Source organism: Gossypium hirsutum, chromosome A08, assembly GCF_007990345.1.
Source record: "Gossypium hirsutum isolate 1008001.06 chromosome A08, Gossypium_hirsutum_v2.1, whole genome shotgun sequence".
Taxonomy (NCBI): domain Eukaryota; kingdom Viridiplantae; phylum Streptophyta; class Magnoliopsida; order Malvales; family Malvaceae; genus Gossypium; species Gossypium hirsutum.
The window spans coordinates 125,685,399-125,704,399 of NC_053431.1; the positions used below are offsets into that span (position 1 = coordinate 125,685,399).

Here is a 19,001-nt window from a genome sequence, read left to right on the forward strand (position 1 = left end):
TTAAGAAAACCATAATGCATATATTACATTCATAAAAAATAAGAAATCATAGCATAAGATTAACAAGAATTCATTATACCACTAACAACAAAACCACTACATATATAATCCAACAAATCATCATCCCACTAAAATACAAGTTTTTTTCCTCCTTAATTACATGAAATGCACGAGAAGAAGAAGAAAATGAAAGAAGGAAAGAAGGAAATAAAGGAAATTGTGAAGATAATCAACCAAAGGGCAGCTTCAATTGAAGATGATGGTGTGTTTAGGGTTTCACAGAATTTGTATTTTTCATAAAAATGGATTTAAAGGAATTAAATCCACGTAAGCAATTTAAAAGAAATGTCCAATTTTTTAAAAAAATATTTTTTCATGTGTCACTGTCACAATAAATCAACCGAGGTTAACGGCCACACTAGTAACATCACTAGAAATTGATGGTTAAACGTGACAGCCAAAGGATTTTTTTGATAGAATTTGCCAATTTAATGGCTTAATTGATGCAAAAGGCTACACAAAATCTAACTACTTTTTTTAGAATAATTTAAGGGTTATTTAGACTTTTTTTTTCCAATTATATATATTTGGTTAAATGTTTGAAAAGAAATAAAAGAAATAAGAATTGTGCTAAAAAAAATTAACAATTTATGAAATAAAATTGATGGCTTAGATTAAATTTCATCAATTCAATGTTTATTTCGAGTCACATGAGAATCGTATCACTAAATATTGTAACCTAAACTAAAATACTAAAAACGCCTCAACATTATTTCACTTCCTACCGCCACCAATTAGAACTTGGTATAGTTTGTAAAGACAAAACAATCATATTTAAATTCAAGACCTACCATATGCAAATGGGATATTTGTATCTCACCTTGTAGTATTGTTAGTGGTTTTAGTTCAATTATTAAACATTTTGTGTCCACTGCTCGTATCATAATAATTAGATTCTACACATTGTGATAGCTTACACATGACATTTGTATTTAAATCTTTAAAAAATATTTAAACTTTTAACCTTTGTATTTAAGTACACGAAATGAAAAATCGAGTCCAGAAAGTATATATGAACAGGTTGCAGATTATGTATCTATGTGCCATTACACATTATTTATTAATACAAAATGATACACCAAAGCCAATCAAACTAACAGTTTTTCAGTTTTGTCAATCACAGTCTCTCTCACCGGCAATTCCAAGCTTACTACTCTTTTCTTTTACTCAGGTTTCAGTTTCAGGGAAGCACTGCAAAAAGCCATAGTTATTGATGATGAAATCTGTAACAAAACGACTTGCATAACATTAACAGAAAATGGTTTTTACCTATTGATGCAGTAACGCTTTCCTGTAGGCGGAGGACCATCGTCAAAGACATGGCCAAGATGAGCACCGCAAGTGGCACAGAGGACTTCTTCGCGAGGCATGAAAATAATCGACAGGTCTAACTTCGATTTCACGTTCTTTCCTATAGGTTGATAATATGATGGCCACCCGGTTCCGCTATCGAATTTAGTGAATGATCTGGACGTAGAGGATCACGGTTGCTTAAGTGTTCCGATGGCCATAAGTTTCAATTCATATTAGTCCTCCAGTAATTTGGAGAAGAAAATCCGGAAGACTTACTCGAAAAGAGGTGTGTCACAACATATGCAGTGGTAAGTTCCAGGTGTTTTTGTGTTCCAGTATTCCCTAAACATAAAAATGGTGCAAACATAATGAATTAGAAGAAGAATGAAGACTACATCGATTTAATGCTAACTATGCAGAATCAAGGTTCATTAGAATACAACATGGCAGGATTTAGGTTCGATTCACGCATTACAACTGCTATCCTGGCACGTTTTCATGTGATAACAAAAGAGATAACACGTCATTAATGATAACCCGATCCATAGAACTGAAAAAGGAAACATTTAATCCAGTACCTATATTATCAAAATACCTATCATCGAGGTTTGGTGCACAAAGGGGATAACAGAACGAGTTGGTCACATTTGTTCGTTAAAAGAAATTACAAACAAGGTGTTAGGTGGTACGCGTGAACATGCAATGAAAATGGAGCTTAAGCAGTTCAGACATTGAACCAGAGAACCGGTACTTATTCTACGAGCAGACAGAACATACCCAGTGAAAGCTCTTTCGGTCCCCTTTTGACGAGTAATATAAAATTGTTCAGGTGTAAGCCTATTCTTCCATTCTTCATCACTTAAAGAAGTATAGTCAACTGCAGCTGTCTCTGCAAGGGACGCACCATTGATATCTGATGGCCAGAACCCGAATTCAGATGTTTTACAAGAAAAGAAAAAGAACAATGGTTGTAAAATTTTTACATTCGTGAGGAATTACGAGATTCAATCACTAAGTGAAAAACTCAAAAAGTACTCTTGGATAACAACAGTGACATGATAACAATAACAACTAAATATGATAATGATCACAACAAATCAATCAGTTTTTCAAGTTTTCCTTATAGTTAACTTCACTCATTGAGATCGAAAAAGGCCTATACGCTATGGGAGTGGCATAGGTCATGGGCAACAGATTCGTCGGCAGTTTTACAGCTGAGGAACTCTTAACTAAGTAGTGTACTGCATTCCTTCATATTCTAGCCTCTTACTGTCATAGTATAGCCTAATATATACATTCATTTAAGGCAAACAGGCATGTATTAACATGCAATATCGGACACGACATGGATACGGCACGACCACTATAGAGTATGTGAATGTCTCGAAAGCTATATAACACAAATTATTAACATATTAAAATTTGTAAAAATGTAAAACACCTTAAACTCAAATACATGGCAAAATACACTTTGAAAACCTGATTTACCTTTAGTATATCTTTCAAGACAAACAATAGAATAACATTTCCAATTCCCAATCCTCAAAAGAATAAAGGTTTAATACACCATTTGGTACCTGAGTTTGGCTTCAATACTCAATTTGGTACATGAATTTTTTGTCCCAATTTAGTACCTGAATTTAGCTTCAATATTCAATTTGGTACCCAGACTAAACAGTGACCTAATAAATATTTGACATGTACTCTAGTAAAAAAAGATACTTAGGTACTTAATCGGAAAAAAACCCTCAGGTACTAAACTGAACATTACCTAAAGTTTAGCTTCAATATTCAACTTGGTACATGAAGTTTTTTGTCCCAATTTGGTACCTGCATTTGACTTCAATGTTCAATTTTATACCATGTGGCCTATGAATATTTGACATGTGTTCTCTAGTAAAAAAACTATAGATATTTAATCCGAAAAAAAAGAACTCAGGTATTAAATTGAATATTGAAGCCAAACTTAGGTACTTAACTGGAAAATAACTCAAGCATTAAATTGAAAAAACTCAAGTAAGACAGTGAACATTGAAACCAAACTCAAGCACCAAATTGAACATTGAAACCAAGCTTAGGAATGAAATATTATATTAACCCAAGAATAAATAAACCCCCAAAGCTTCCACACCTAGTACTACTAGAAATCCTTAATAAAAACCAGGCTTAACTTTGAATTAAGCCTTAATCTAATCACTGAAGAACATTGTTTTTGACCTATAGATAGAACAAATTCAACCCAAAATAAGCAATAAAGCCTTATAATTCAGGACTTACAGTTCCCCTAACAGTTGCTTATAATTCATAATATGAAAAACCGATTTCAAATAACTTTACTATTTTAAAGCAATCAATCAACCAAAAAAAAAATTATATCCAAAGAAAAAAAAAGTTACCTTGAACAGCGTTGTTATTCTCGGGTCTTTGTGAAGAAGCAGAAGAACCCATCGATTGAACTGAGAAGGGAACTTTTCGGGGTTTGTTAAGAACACTAAAAGCCTTCGATTTAGGACTGAAAAAGGATTGGGTTTTCAAAGGAATATATGTTGGTATGCTTAAACTATTAATGATGGCCATTGTTGGTTACGCAGATTCTCGAAACAGTCAAATAGTTGACAGTCATTTGATTGGTTTTTGTGGGTTTGATTTTTGGGAAATGGAAATATATATTATCGAAGGTTCCAAAATGGGAATGGAATACGTGGCTGATTTCCATGAAAGAGTTGCAACTTACAAGCAGAGGATATGGACTCTCCACGTTCATCACCTTCTCTCTACCTTGGATTTATCCAAGTATTAATCCATTTTCATATCTATATTTTTTTATCCAAATTAAAACATCTAACATTTTGAAATTATATCGCCTCATCAAACTGGATTACATTTTACCCATTTACTTAAAAAAAATAACAAATTAATCTTTAAACATGAATAAATTAATAATTTGTAGTCATAAAATTAAGATATTTAACTTAGTTTGTAATTTTAAAACGTATATTTGTATATAAATATTTTTCTACGAATGTAATTTATTAATGTATACAAGATAAAATTAGACTAAAAATCTATAAGGAATTTTTTTTTGAAATATTGATAAACTCGATATATTGAAATACACCAATACTAATTTGTAACAATACAACAAAAGAAACCCTAAACTTTAAATAGATTAATGTAATAAGTTTGGATCTTGCTTGTCGTATGTGATCGAAAATTGAAATGTGATCCCTAATGAAAATCGGAATGTGATCCTAGTGAGAGGAAATAACTCCTTTTATCATATGCTCCTGAAAGAAATAATTTGAATGATAAGATTATTATAAAGTTTTTCTCCTAGTAATAGAGATTTGAATTGAAAGTTGTACCTGTTTATAAACTTTAATTTATGCGGTATACAATTTTTGAAGTAAGGTTGAAAGGCAGTCTTGGCATTTGGTTGATCCCACTCTAATGATTCCCACCACTCTTTTGTTGCTAAGATCTTGTCAAGGTTAGAAGGAACCGGGGACGGAGAAAATGGGATTCGGTTTAGCCTCGGACACCCGAATACTTCGATTACTTGTAGAGAATCACAATGCAATGTTTGTGTATATATGCTCTTCAGTTTTGGTAGCTCACATAAAACCAAATGCCTTAGCATTGGATGATTTGTTGTTTTCTTCATGTCGATCGAATGGTTTTCGATGCTTTCATCGTTGTCTTCTGCAATTATATCCTTCATTTGACGACAAAATGTAACTTCGATAACTGAAAGGCTGTGAAGCTGTAGTAGCAAACCAGGAGTGAACAACCTCTTGATGTTCGGGCACCGATGAATACGAAAGCTTTTCAGATTAGAAAACATGTCATTGGGAAGAGCTGCAGCTCCTGCCTTGTAGCTTAGGGAAACAAAGTTCAGCAAATCTATAAGTCGTAGCGATTCCAAGCTTCAGAAATGGGTGCTCGAGGAGGCACGGAATGCATATTTCACATCATCACACTTGGAGATTTCCAATGATCTCAAGTTGGTTGCGTTGTTCAACGAAGAAATGTCGCATAAGCTAGCAACACCGTGGCAATCATGTATATCTAGACTCTGAATGCCATTCGGAAGGACGAGTTCATCATCTCCTCTCCCAATGAAGCACTTAACTAATTTCACATGTTTTCCAAACGATTCCGGTTCCTCTTTGAACGTCACAGTATGGTATTCACCCACTTGGATGAAGTACATATCCGGTTCTCGACCTCTGGTACTAATAGAATGGACAAATATATTGAATTCATGAATATTGTAGAACTGGCCTGAAAATGTTTCCAGCTTCCTCAAAGATGCCACTTCATACCCTTTAACCTTTGAAGTCTTCGATGCCCCAAATGTTATGAGCACTTGGAGGTTTAAGAGTTTCGATAGTACCCCACAGGGTAAGAACTCGAGATATGGCGTATGAAGATTAAGATACCTTAGATTGATCAGCATTTCTATGCCTTGAGGAATTTCCTTGATTCCAGCATGACAGAGGTCCAATTTCCTTAGAAGAATGAGTTTCTCCAATGACGGAACGAGCCTTAACTTAGCACAACGTCTAAGCAACAAGGCGCTGAGTTTCCCTAATTTGGATATCGAACTCGGCAGAGCTTCGATGCTAGTATCAGATAAGTCAAGAACCTCAAGGGTGGCCATATGCATGAAAAACGGATCCGGGATCATTGTCAAACAATGATTCGATGCAAGTAACAAGGTCGAGATCCTAGTACACATTGGAGATACATCAGAAGGGATTCCGGATATGTAATTGTGCATCAACGAAACCATCTCGAGATCTTCAGTCCAATAGTTTCCATCTGGGATTTCTCGCAAATGCATACCGGATTTTACCATTAAACGGGAACTAATGCCGTTGACATGAATGACCATGTCCCGAACCAAATCATGCATCTTCACCTGTTTATTATCTTCACTCTTGTTCATAACACATTCTAAAAGACAAGCTTTTTCAAGTTTGTTCAACATAGCATGGCCCTTGTCGAAAGCTGCCCGTCTGCTACACATTCAATCTATTACTCCCCCTGTGATCAAACGTTCAATCAACTCCTTTCTTCTAATACCGAAATCTTCAGGGTAAAGTGCACAATAAAGAAGGCAATTTCTATGTTTCTCATCATCCAAGTGATTATAGCTAAATTTCAGCTGCTCAAACACCCTTCTCATGTCATGATGTCCTCTTGTTGAGTCTCGTAATTCTTCTAATGCATTTCTCCACTCACAAGATTCAGTGACACCTTTCAAACTTCTAGCAATTGTGACAATAGCAAGTGGTAAACAAGCACACTGTTTTGCTACTTCTTTCGCAATCGGTTCTATGTAAGGTGAAATAACATCGAGACCGGCTTTCTCCACGAACAAGTTCCAAGCTTCTTCTTCTGAAAGAAGCTCTGCTTTGATTTGTTTGCATCCCATCCTTAAACAAACATCAGCTAACCGGGCCGTTAAAACAAACTTGCTTTTGTTATCTGCTCCGGGTTCTGGGATTCCTACATCTTCGAGCTGAAATGCTTCCCAAACATCATCAAAAATCAGAACACAATTCTTCGTTGTTCGAATCATTGCAAATAACTTAGCAGCCCTTACCATTTCACTTTCGTTTTCCGGCATACAAACACCTATTGCACGGGCTAATTTATCTTGAAGTTGAGTAACACTTGCAAATTTTGATACAGACACCCAAATTACATGGTCAAATTTGTTCGTTTCTTCGAGGAGTCGATTATGGATGAGCTTGATCATTGTTGTTTTCCCGACTCCTCCCATGCCATAGACTCCAATCTTTCGACAACTATCATCCATCAAGCAATCCCATAACTGTTCCATATTTCTTCTAGCAGTAGATTTACCAACTAATTCGGTTGTTGGCAACGTGACCTTATTGCCTGTAGGAGCATCGATAACTAACCTGTCCACAAAATCACCCTTTCGGTGATGCTCATCCACGACCTTAATCGTAACCGTGATCTTCTTCCCTAAACGTGCACGAGATAGGTACTTCATGTCTCCTACCTCTTTACTTAAGGAATCAACTTGGGAGATAATCTTACAAGCACCGTCTAACCAAAGTTGTACTTCTTTCTTCAAGGTTTTACCTGGCTGAAGAAGATCTATGTTCAATCTTGATTCTATGTCATCCTTCCTGCATTTCAATTCTTCCAATTTCTTATGGAGAATCATCATGTATTTTTTGACACCACGATGGTACTTGAAATATTTTGCAATTGGATCCAACATGATGTGTACAATTTCAAGGATTGGTCCTAATACCTCCATTGTATACAAACCTGTAAGTGTTTCAAATATCATTTCATCTGAGAAGGTAGTTCATATACAGAATTCGAAGAAAGCATGTATATAAAAAATTCAGTATTCAATGTCAATAAAAAAAAAACCAGAAACTCCTAGTGTCAAAGGTGTGACCTAATCTAAAATCACACTACTCTAAGGGCTTTGTTCATGTTACTTATAGACTCTTCATTTTTCAGTGAAAATTTAAGATTATATTCAACAAGCAAGGGTAAAATTAAATGATATAAGAAGCATGGGGTAAGCCTGAAAATCAAAACCCTACCTATATAAATCACAATCACAAAGTTTGTTGCATTTACCAGCATCAAATATAACAATCTGGGAAATATAGAAGGTTGGAGAAAGCATGAGAATGGATAGATAGAATTATGTACGTACCCTTCTTCTGCTTGCTGCTTTGGATTGTCTCTGCTTGATATTTAAGGGGCAAAAAGAGCTTGTAATTTGATGGTTAAAAGATTATACCTGTAATGCATTGAATTCCATGATGTGAAAGAGAAAAAATGAAACATTGTTTGTTGACTTGGATTTCTCTTTGTTTGTTGCCATGCTTTATTGTGTGATTATAATATTAAAAGTCAATTAAAATACGACTCGATAAATAGATTGAAACAATACCCACAAACATAATATTAAAAGCTTATGGTTTCAAACAAAGATCAACCAATCAGAGTGGCGCAGCGGAAGCGTGGTGGGCCCATAACCCACAGGTCCCAGGATCGAAACCTGGCTCTGATATTTCTTCGTTTGGTTTTTTTCGTAATTCAGTTTCATAATGTGGGCCATTTTTATATTTGTTTTGGGCTATGAATGTATACTCAAATTTACTACATTATATATAATTTCACATAGATTAAAATCAATCTCTATATAAATATATTATAGGAAAACAGAAAAAAAAATTATTTTTTAAAATATATAAATATAAATTAAAAATGAAAAAAGTTGAGTTTTTATAAAAATTAATCAAAATTGAAAAATATAAAAATTTAGATAAATGTTAAAAGAATAAAAAAATCAAAATTCAATTTATATATAAACTCTAAACATATTTCAATAATGTTAAAGAAAATATTTTTAAATTAAACAAAATATAATATATGAAGTTCAAAAAAAATGCAAAATTAGTTCAATTTGGAAAACTACAAACAATATAATTTTTTAAAATATATATATTCTAGAAAAGTTTTGATAACTTTAAAAATATTTTTTTGGAATAAATAAAAAGTATGTAATTTCTTAAAAAAAAATTTAAAAGTTTAAAAATTTTCAAATTAAAATTCAATGTGTGAACAGTAGTCAAAATCAATCATGTTTCTGTAAAATGTTTAATTTCAATGCATATTAACATCATTTGGTCATTTTCTAATTTATTTCTAAAATGTTTAATTTCAATGCATATTAACATAATTAGTCATTTTCTAATTTATTGGAAGTACCATGTGACGTGTTTTAATAGGTGTCACAAATCAATTACTCTCTTTTTATGCTATTAGATTGAAAAATGTAATTTTATCTAAAAAACAATTAGGTACTAAAATATGAAATATATATATATATATATAATAGAAAGTCCGTTTATAATTTAGGGGCAAAATTAGCATATTAAATGCATAAATTGATATTTAAATTATATATATTTTTTAAAATTAATATTTATTTTTTTTATATAAGTGATATTTAAATTATTTTTTTTCTAAGTTGGTATCTTCACTAGTCAAATCGTTAAGTTTAACTAAAAAAGAAGATTAATCCATAAATTGATATATAAATTATGCAATTTTCTATTTTAGTACTTTTTTTTTTGTTACAAATGGTACCTAAACTACTTTTTCTCTCAAATTTCTATTTTTAAGAATTTAGTCTATCTATTGTTTGAATTTAAAAATTTAAGTCCAATTGTTAAGATCGTTAAAATTTTCTGTTAACTTTATTGGTGTGACATTTAAAAAAAAAAGGTACTCACTCGATAATCATGTCACAAAAAATGGCATTATAATGGAATTGAATTTAACAAAAAAGTTAACGGTGTTAATGATTCTTTAAATTTACATTAGCATTTTAATTAGAATAATATTTTTAGACTAACTAATAACATTATAAATGTTGAGGTACTCAATTATATAAAAAAATTAAGTAAAAAATTAAATCTCAAATTTTAACATAGTATAGGGACCAAAATTAAAATTTGACTATTTTTATATAATTAAAAAGTACAAGGGCCAACATTGAAAATTCATCATTGTTGCTAAGAATGTAAAAGGAAAAAGAAAACCAAGGCAGGCATATAGTAGTATAGATAAGATCTATTAGTTGACATAAAAAACAGAAATTGGCAAACAATACCCAGAAAATATTAGTTAAGTGTAGTTTTAAGCATCAACAAATCAGAGTGGCGCAGCGGAAGCGTGGTGGGCCCATAACCCACAGGTCCCAGGATCGAAACCTGGCTCTGATATATCATTTTTGGGTCACAAAGTGGGCTATTTTATATTAAGTACTGATTTTGGGCGGAGAAAATTGATGTGGACCATCCATTTTCATATTTTTTTTGGGCCTATAATATTTATTCTCTTCCTTTTGAATGTATACTTATAAATTCACATGGATAAAAAATATTATAGGAAAACAGAAAAAAAGTATTTTCTGAAAATAAAATTTTATAAAATATATAATTAAATTAAAAATGAAAAAATTTATTTTTTAAAAATAATCAGAATTAAAAAATATATAAAAAATATATAAATATCTATTCTATTTTTGTCATATTGGGAGTGTTTGGGCCTTTACATTTTCACATAGCCTATTCTTTTTTATTCTTGGTCATTATCAACATTCTGATTAAGAGATGAGTTAAGCCTATGTGGCGCTTTTAAGTGTGAGCTTCCCAATTTATTTATGTCAGGTTTGATATTGCGATATTGAGTTTGAAATGTTAATATTTAGCATATTCTTTTCTCCACCTTCTCAATATTTTATTAGTCACCTTTAAGAATAAAATTTTATATTTTTAGTGTTTAATTTAACAAAAATATATTAATAAAATAAAAAATTTAAAAAGTTAACTACATAACTATAACAATAACAAAAATACTCTAAATCACTCCAAACTTGATTGAAATATAAGCTTAAAAATAATAAAGTAACTCTATACCCTAAAGTTATCAGTGGCATATTTCCCCCTTTAATCAATCACTTTTTCCGGAGTTAGAATCGTTGTTGATGCCTTTACCATAGCAGTGATGTCTTCACCTTGGCGGAGTTTCTTTTCACAACGCCGCTAATGTCATTATATTAGAGATGTTTTGTTTCCGACCGTCACAAAATGTTTAGCATAGTGGCATTTTGCATGTAAACACCACTAATTTCCACCGGTATACCCCTAATTTGCTATAGTATGTAACAAGCATGGGGTGAGCTTGAAAATCAAAACCCTACCTACATAAATCACAATCAAAACCCTACCAGTATCAAATATAACATTATGTGAAATATAAAAGCATGGAGAAAGCATGAGAACGGATAGAATTATGTACGAACCCTTCTTCTGCTTCCTGCTTTGGATTTTTTGTTTGTCTCTGTTTAAGGGGCAGAAAGAAACTTGTAATTTGATGGCTAGATTATTATACCTTTGATGCAATGAATTCCATGACGTGAAAGAAGAATGAAGGTTGTTTGATGTCTAAAAATGGCGTTTTTAAGAAAAATAAGGTTGTTTGTAATAACATATACATGTTATTATAGGTGTAATACTTGACTCTCTATAACCTGTAAAATATTAAAAAAATAAATTGAACTGTTATAGAAAGAATTGACTATAAAGCCAGATTGAATATTATTAAAATATTAGTAGATTAAATGATATGTCAAATCCATATGCTAATAATAATAACAATAGGTTGAGAATAGTAGCGTTAAAGTCTTATATCGGTAAAGGTACTATAAAGACATTTGTATTAGATGTTAGATTGCGTTTTGTCTCATTTATTTAAAAAATAGAAAATTAGTCTTTCTACATTAGGTTAAAGAGTAAATTGATCTTCTTCTTTTTTTTTTCTTTTTTGTTAAAGATTTCATCCATTTCTACTATTAAAACCTAGCGTGGCTGATGGGATAACTGAACAATTACACTACGTGCACCTCAAGCTACAAGGAAGACTAATTTTTAACATTAGAAATGGATGAAAATTTTAATAGAAGGTTGTTGATGGAATAACTTGACAATTACATGTCTGCTATATGCACCTCATGCTAATATATAATGACTAATTTTTAACAGAATGAATTAATTTATTATTTTTTTAATAAATAGTCAAAATACAATCTAACTCTTAATATATAAGTTTCCATAATAGTTTTACCTCTTAACATCCCTCCTTAATTAGTAATTAAAAATAATACCAGAATTGTAATTCTTTTTAAAAAAAATTACTCTTGTACTTTTTCTCATGAAGTTCTTTTATTTTTCTTTACCATTTTCATTTTTATTTATCAATAATCGATAAGATAATTTTGTATTTTTCTTATATTTTTAATTATTTTGTAGGTCTACATGAATGCTAAAGGACAGAAATTGCACACAATGGTTTCTATGTTGCCCCAAATTATATAGTTTAATAAAATTTTGCCTCGAGTAGGTTTCAGCAAATCAGAGTGGCGCAGCGGAAGCGTGGTGGGCCCATAACCCACAGGTCCCAGGATCGAAACCTGGCTCTGATATTTCTCATATTAATGTTAGGGTATTTTTGTAATTCTATCTCATGATGTGGGCCATTTTATATTCAGTACTGTTGGGCCGAGATCCATTGATGTGGGCCTTCCATTTTCATATCTGTTTTGGGTCTATAATATTTATTCTCTCCTTTTTGAATATACTCAAATTTTGCTATATTATAGTACCAAAAAAAAAAAAAGTAACATAAATAATTTGTTACTTAACGAAGAATTATTAATATATAAATATGTATGAAGATTAAAAAAAAATAACGAGAAAATTATGAAAGCCTATTTTACTTTTTTTTTAAATTATAATACTTATGTAAGTTTATTGTTATTATAGTGTTTATTTCTTATGCTTTTGTTTTATTTTTATTTTTATTTTTTAAACGAGTTGATTTATTTATTAAAAAACTACTGAGTTGATTTTATATGGTTCATGAATCAACTTAGCCAATGATTTTATACATGGTAAGGCTTAATATACTTTTTAATTTCTATTCAATAAAGGGATTTATCATTTTTTTTACTCTTCAATATTTAAACATCATATCGATTAAATTTAGAGTCGAATCATATTGAATTTATCTAAAAATAATAAACTCTCCCAAATCCAAACGCTTTTTTTTTACTCATAAAGCTCGAACTCAAAATCTTAGATAAAAAACATTAAACTTCTTGCTACTCAAAACCTATTGTTTCTTTATTATTTAAATTTTTAGTTTAAATATTAATTCCCAAGATAATTTATTAAAACTTAAACCTAAAGTTTAATTTGTTTAAAAAAGAGAGCATAATAGAATAATAGTTTATGTGTCCTCTCTCAAACCAAAACCAAGAAAATGGCACCAACTTTTAAATTGTACCAATTATGTCACATCAAATACTTTAAGAAGAAATAAATAAGATAAAAACGAGAAGATTTTAATGTATATAAGTAGATGCGCTATACATCTTATAAAATATATTTTTTGAAAAGAAAATAATGATTCCATGTTAAGTGGTATTAGAACGAGTCTTTATTATCCAATAAATCAACCTTAACAAAGGAGATCATGACAAGAACATTACAAGATTAGACGAAAGATTATTACCCAATTTATGCCGAACACCCCAACAGATGGGCAATTAAGGATGGACTGATCGCGATGGAGCTTGTGCTCGTCACAAAATTAGGTGGGAGAATTTCACACAAGTGCGTTACATTTCATACCAAACATCGAGCTCTCCTCTTTTTATTCGCTTCTTCCTCCTCTCCTCACCTATACATCCATCTCCTTTCCCTCCCGTATTATTTTTCTCATTTTAGTTTATAAGAATTTATAAGAGTTTTTTAATTTATTAATTTATTTGTCCCAATTTCAAACATATAAATATTAAAAAAGTCAAGACTTCACAAGAAATAAAATCCCACACACAATTACAATTAAAATAGTAGCAAATTACATATTTGGAAAATTCATTAGAGTGTAAAATCAAAGCTCCACTTAATGAAATTTCCATCTTTGAGAAAAAAGCTATAATTTTGAGTACCTTAGAGTTTATGTAGAATCAAATGAGCACCATGTTGAGGACGAAGAGTAATTACGGTGATGGGAGAGTAAGCATATGAAGGTGAAAGCTCGAACCGAAATCGTTTTAGAATCATCGCAAGCGCCATTTTTGCTTCCATCAGAGCAAAGTTCTGCCCAATGCAGATCCTTGGACCCCCTCCGAAAGGGAAAAACGCAAGTTGATTACTCTTTGTCGCTTTCGAAACACCTTCCGCAAACCTCTCGGGTCTAAATTCATGCGCGTCGTCACCCCAAATTTCTTGATCGTGGTGAATGAGGAGGACCGGAATCGAAATTACCGCTCCGGCAGGTAACAATAGTTTCCCAAGCTTCATATCCTTTGCCATGGACCGTCCTAGCATAACAACCGGCGGATACAACCGAAGAACCTCGTTCAAGATCATTGTCATCTGTTGCATTGGATTCATTAGAAAAATGTGACAAAGTAGCTTAGCATAGCCAAGGATTCATATAATAATACTTTCAAGAATCGGACTTACGACTTTGAGATGACTAAGACCATCAGGATCTGGTTTACCGTCACTGAAAACTTGGAAAACTTCTTCTCTTGCCTTTGTCTGCCAATCCGGGTTCCATGCAAGCAACACCATCGTCCAAACCAGCAAAACTGATGTGGTCTCTTGGCCAGCAATGTAGAATAGCTTGCACTCGTCAACCACATCTTGGATCTCTTTAAAGTTGGATTCAACAAGTATGCCTAATAAGTCATCATTTTTCACTTCACCGGCTTTAACTGCTTTCTCTCGGTTCTTTACCAATTCCCTAAGTGAATCTTTTATTTCTTTGTCCATCAACTTCAGCTTCTTGTTCGTCTTAGTCGGTAAAAACCTTCGGCCACACAATTATCGAATATAACTTTTAGCGTCTCTAAGGTGATTATATGAACTAATTGAGTTAAACTCGGACAAATTCAATGGCAATTATCGATAGAAAGCAACCTAAATACTAATGACTTGATTAAATCTTTGCATAACTTATCCCTTGAACTCGAAAAAGTGACTAATTTTACCTCCATCCCGGAACATAAAGCGACTGAACCGTTTCGGTGAGAAGATTAGTTTGCTCATCCAATAACAGGAAAATCCGTCTTCCTTCTTCGTAGCTCCCAAAAGCCGCTCGAGAAATCACGTCTCGTGTCAAGTTTACCAAACAAGGCCACACATCGACCTCGCTCGACCCGTTTACAGAGACTGCCTCCTCCCATTTCTCGATCATCTCGGTGCAACATTCGTAGAATGCCGGCAACATGTTCTGCAATAAATATTACCAAGCTAATAACACATGTAGTTGAAACTATTTCATAACCTAATTTCACAACATTTTCTGGTGTAATGCTCATAAACACTATCACCAGGCACGACACTCAAACAAAATAATAAACCTTCAATCAACTTAATCATTAGGTAGATATCAATTCAAATCTAACACGTAAATCAAATTATAAACATTATCACATCAATAAGCTCTTACAATAAGGATGAAATTAGAGGGGACAAGCAGGGACTATGGCCCCAAAAATAAAAAAGTACTCATTTAATCCCTTGAGTATTTACAAAATTTTAAGTTAATTTAATAGTAAAATTATTTTCCGGCCCCTTCTTAAATTTAAAATTTAATTATGCCCTTTTCGAAAACAAAAAAGATATAGTTTAATCTCTTAAAAAGTGTAAAATTTTACATTAATACAATGACAAAATTATATGTTTAGCTCACTCAAAAATTTATAATTTAAATTTAACCCCTCCAAAATAATTCTGACTTCATCCTACTTTCAACCAACTTAATCATTAGCTTGAACATTACATATCAATTTCAATCTAACAGCTAAATGAATTTATAAATATTATCGTATCAATCAACTCTTTCGGTCAACCTGATCATTAGCTTGATTAGCAAATATCAACTCAAAACTAACACCTCAAATTATAAACATGTGTATCTATCGCATAAAGAGCTCCGACATAAAAATAAACAAAGCAAATACCTTCAATTTATCCAGATGAAATGAAGGGGTAATAATCTTCCTATGCTTAGCCCACCGTTCTCCCTCTAGGGTTAAAATCCCACTAAAAAGCAAGGTAATAAGTGGGTTAATCTTAGGCTTTTGAAACTCATTGAATTTGTTAAATATCTCTCTTATTGTTGCGCGGAAGCGTGTGAAAGAGTAAAATTATTGTACTGAAAAATCACACTAAGTTCAATTCCCAGGAAAGAGAGGTGGATCACGATGATCACTTAAGTACCAAGTCTTTCCTAGCCAGAATATCCCTCTATCGTAATTTAATAGCACAATAAATCATTACAATCAAATTCACAAAATATGAACAATAAATAGTAAAGAACACCAGAATTTTAACGAGGTTCGGCAAATCTTGCCTACGTCCTCGGGCACTACCAAATATATTTCACTCCAAAAATACAAGTGAAACTTTACAAATAGGGAGAGAGAACAATTGCCTTAAGTAGAGAATGGCAAGTGTGGGATGATGAGAATGAGCAATGGTTGGCCTATTTATAGTTGAGATTCAAGGGCCACATTGCAAAGTCACTATTCACTTAGGGACCAAAAATTGCTATTTTCCCATGCCCAACACTAAATAAATATTTGGTGCCCATAACTTTGACCTTTCCAAGGTATGGGTAGGTATGGGAAAGGTATGGGCAAGGTATGGGATATATTCTAATAATCTCCACCTTGAAGATTTGATTAGGATAATCTTATCTTCACACAATTCTTTTTGCCTTTGACAACAATACTTGATAGTGCCTTCTTCGACTGTTAAACTTGCAGGATATTGATCAAGTTCAAACAATGTTCGAACTTGGTTGCTGTTACCACCTTGGTCATCATATCTGCGGGATTATCTGCAGTCTTGATCTTCTGAAGACAAATTTTCCCCTCTTCAATAATTTCCCGCACAAAATGGAATCGTACGTTGATATGTTTTGTACGTGCATGATAGACTTGATTCTTTGCTAAATGAATAGCACTTTGACTATCACAATACACGTTAATATGCTCTTGAACCAACCCCAAGGTTTTAGCCATACCTTGTAACCAAATAGCCTCCTTTACAGCCTCTGTTACAGCCATGTACTCGGCTTCTGTGGTTGACAACGCAACTGTAGACTGTAGTGTAGACTTCCAACTTATTGGTCCTCCAGCAAGTGTAAACACATAACCGGTGGTTGATCTTCGCTTGTCCAAATCACCGGCATAGTCAGAATCAACGTACCCAATAACACCTTTACCAAGTGTATTATCCTGCTTGAACAGTAATCCAACATCCACGGTCTTCTGAATATACCGTAGAATCCATTTCACAGCTTGCCAATGTCCTTTTCCAGGATTATGCATATACCTGCTCACTATACTAACTGCCTGTGAAATGTCGGGTCTTGTACACACCATTGCATACATCAAGCTACCCACTACATTAGAATACGGAACTTGCAACATGTATTCTCGTTCCGTATTCGTCGAAGGAGATAGTTGTGCAGAAAGCTTGAAATGAGAAGCCAACGGGGTACTTACAGGTTTGGTCTGCTCGTTCATGCCAAACTGCTGTAGTACTTTCTTCAAATACTGCTTCTGAGACAAGCTAACTCTGCCATGAGCTCTATCTCTACATATTTCCATGCCGAGAATCTTTTTAGCTTCTCCTAGATCTTTCATCTCAAACTCGAGATTGAGTTGAGTCTTCAATCTTTCAATCTCAACTTTGCTCTTAGATGCTATTAGCATATCATCAACATATAAGAGCAAGTATATGAAAGTTCCTTCTTGTAGCTTCTGAAAATACACGCAATGATCAAATTTACTTCTTGTGTACCTTTGCCCTTTCATGAACTGATCAAATCGCTTGTACCACTGCCTCGGAGATTGCTTCAATCCATAAAGCGACTTTGTCAGTTTGCAAATCCAATTTTCTTTTCCAGCAACCTTGAATCCATCTGGCTGAGTCATATATATTTCCTCTTCCAAATCACCGTGTAAAAACGCGGTCTTCACATCAAGCTGAACTAGTTCAAGATCATATTGCGCAACCAAGGCTAGCAAAATCCGAATAGACGAATGCTTCACAACTGGAGAAAACACTTCATTGTAGTCTAGTCCTTCTTTCTGAGCGTAACCCTTTGCTACCAATCTAGCCTTGTATCGAATTTCATTTTTACCAGGAAATCCTTCCTTCTTTGCATATACCCATTTGCATCCAATTGCCTTCTTTCCCTTGGGCAGTCTCACCAACTCCCAAGTCCTATTTTTATGAAGAGACTGCATTTCTTCATTCATAGCTTGCTTCCACTTTACACCATCAGAGTTACTTATTGCTTCTGTGTAAGTGGAAGGAACATCATCATCTGCAATTGGAAGTGCATAGGCCACCATATCGTCAAAGCGAGCAGGCTTACGAATCTCTCTTCTTGGCCTCCTATATGCAATTGAATCTTGTTGCTGTAGAAGTTCTTGGGTCGAAACTTCTTCATCATTTGTTCTTTCAATATTAGCTGGATCATCATTAACCTTTTCAAACTCCACCTGCTGCAAAGTACTACTGGTTTTGTCATCCTTTTGTGAATCCTTGTTCTTCATCATGGTTGATTCATCAAAAGTTACATCTCTACTGAAAACAATCTTCCTTGTATCAGGACACCAGAGACGGTATCCTTTTACACCACCAGTTATACCCATGAATAATGCTTTCTTTGCTCTTGGGTCTAACTTAGATTCTTTTACATGATAATATGCAGTGGAACCAAAAACATGTAAAGAATCATAATCAGTAGCAGGTTTACCAGTCCACATCTCCATAGGAGTTTTCCATTTATTGCAGCTGATGGCAATCGGTTAATTAGATGGCACGCATATGTAACTGCCTCAGCCCAAATTCCTTGCCCAATCCAGCATTGGACAACATACATCGAACTTTCTCCAGTATAGTCCGATTCATGCGTTCTGCCACCCCATTCTGCTGTGGTGTATCCCGAACAGTGAAGTGTCGCACAATGCCCTCATCTTG

General features: G+C 33.2%; 2 protein-coding genes, 2 non-coding genes and 1 pseudogene across 4 annotated transcripts in view; 2 read left to right on the forward strand and 3 right to left on the reverse strand.

Moving 5' to 3' along the window:
- Window positions 1–1,069: 1,069 nt before the first annotated feature.
- On the reverse strand, window positions 1,070–4,220 carry LOC107909167 (peptide methionine sulfoxide reductase B1, chloroplastic). Its single transcript, XM_016836616.2, has 5 exons — window positions 3,750–4,220; window positions 2,131–2,266; window positions 1,630–1,695; window positions 1,330–1,527; window positions 1,070–1,251 (listed from the first exon to the last, which is right to left on the reverse strand). Exons 1-5 carry the CDS (start codon window positions 3,928–3,930, stop codon window positions 1,224–1,226), a joined length of 609 nt encoding a protein of 202 aa, XP_016692105.1. The 5' UTR covers window positions 3,931–4,220; the 3' UTR covers window positions 1,070–1,223.
- A 410-nt stretch (window positions 4,221–4,630) lies between these two features.
- Window positions 4,631–8,215, reverse strand: LOC107909169 (disease resistance protein At4g27190-like; annotated as a pseudogene).
- Window positions 8,216–10,076: 1,861 nt separating this feature from the next.
- TRNAM-CAU (transfer RNA methionine (anticodon CAU)) lies at window positions 10,077–10,148 on the forward strand. Its single transcript has one exon. It is a non-coding gene; the product is annotated as a tRNA-Met (tRNA).
- A 2,189-nt stretch (window positions 10,149–12,337) lies between these two features.
- TRNAM-CAU (transfer RNA methionine (anticodon CAU)) lies at window positions 12,338–12,409 on the forward strand. The gene has a single exon. It is a non-coding gene; the product is annotated as a tRNA-Met (tRNA).
- Window positions 12,410–13,806: 1,397 nt separating this feature from the next.
- The window catches only part of LOC107907763 (cytochrome P450 CYP72A219), a 9,985-nt gene continuing 4,790 nt past the window's right edge, over window positions 13,807–19,001 (reverse strand). The window contains exons 3-7 of the mRNA XM_041075242.1: window positions 16,817–16,819; window positions 15,965–16,113; window positions 14,990–15,231; window positions 14,460–14,808; window positions 13,807–14,369 (exon numbers count right to left, since the gene is read on the reverse strand). Coding sequence (XP_040931176.1) covers window positions 13,941–14,369; window positions 14,460–14,808; window positions 14,990–15,231; window positions 15,965–16,113; window positions 16,817–16,819 — 1,172 coding nt within the window. The 3' untranslated portion in view covers window positions 13,807–13,940. The remainder of the gene's footprint in view (window positions 14,370–14,459; window positions 14,809–14,989; window positions 15,232–15,964; window positions 16,114–16,816; window positions 16,820–19,001) is intronic.

Coding starts and splice junctions, on each gene's coding strand:
- LOC107909167 (XM_016836616.2), bottom strand. CDS start 3,930: ATGGCCATCATTAATAGTTTAAGCATACCAACATATATTCCTTTGAAA. Junction 2,267..3,749: donor GAATAACAACGCTGTTCAAG/GTAACTTTTTTT, acceptor TCTGGCCATCAG/ATATCAATGGTGCGTCCCTT. Junction 1,252..1,329: donor AAGCGTTACTGCATCAATAG/GTAAAAACCATT, acceptor GGCTTTTTGCAG/TGCTTCCCTGAAACTGAAAC.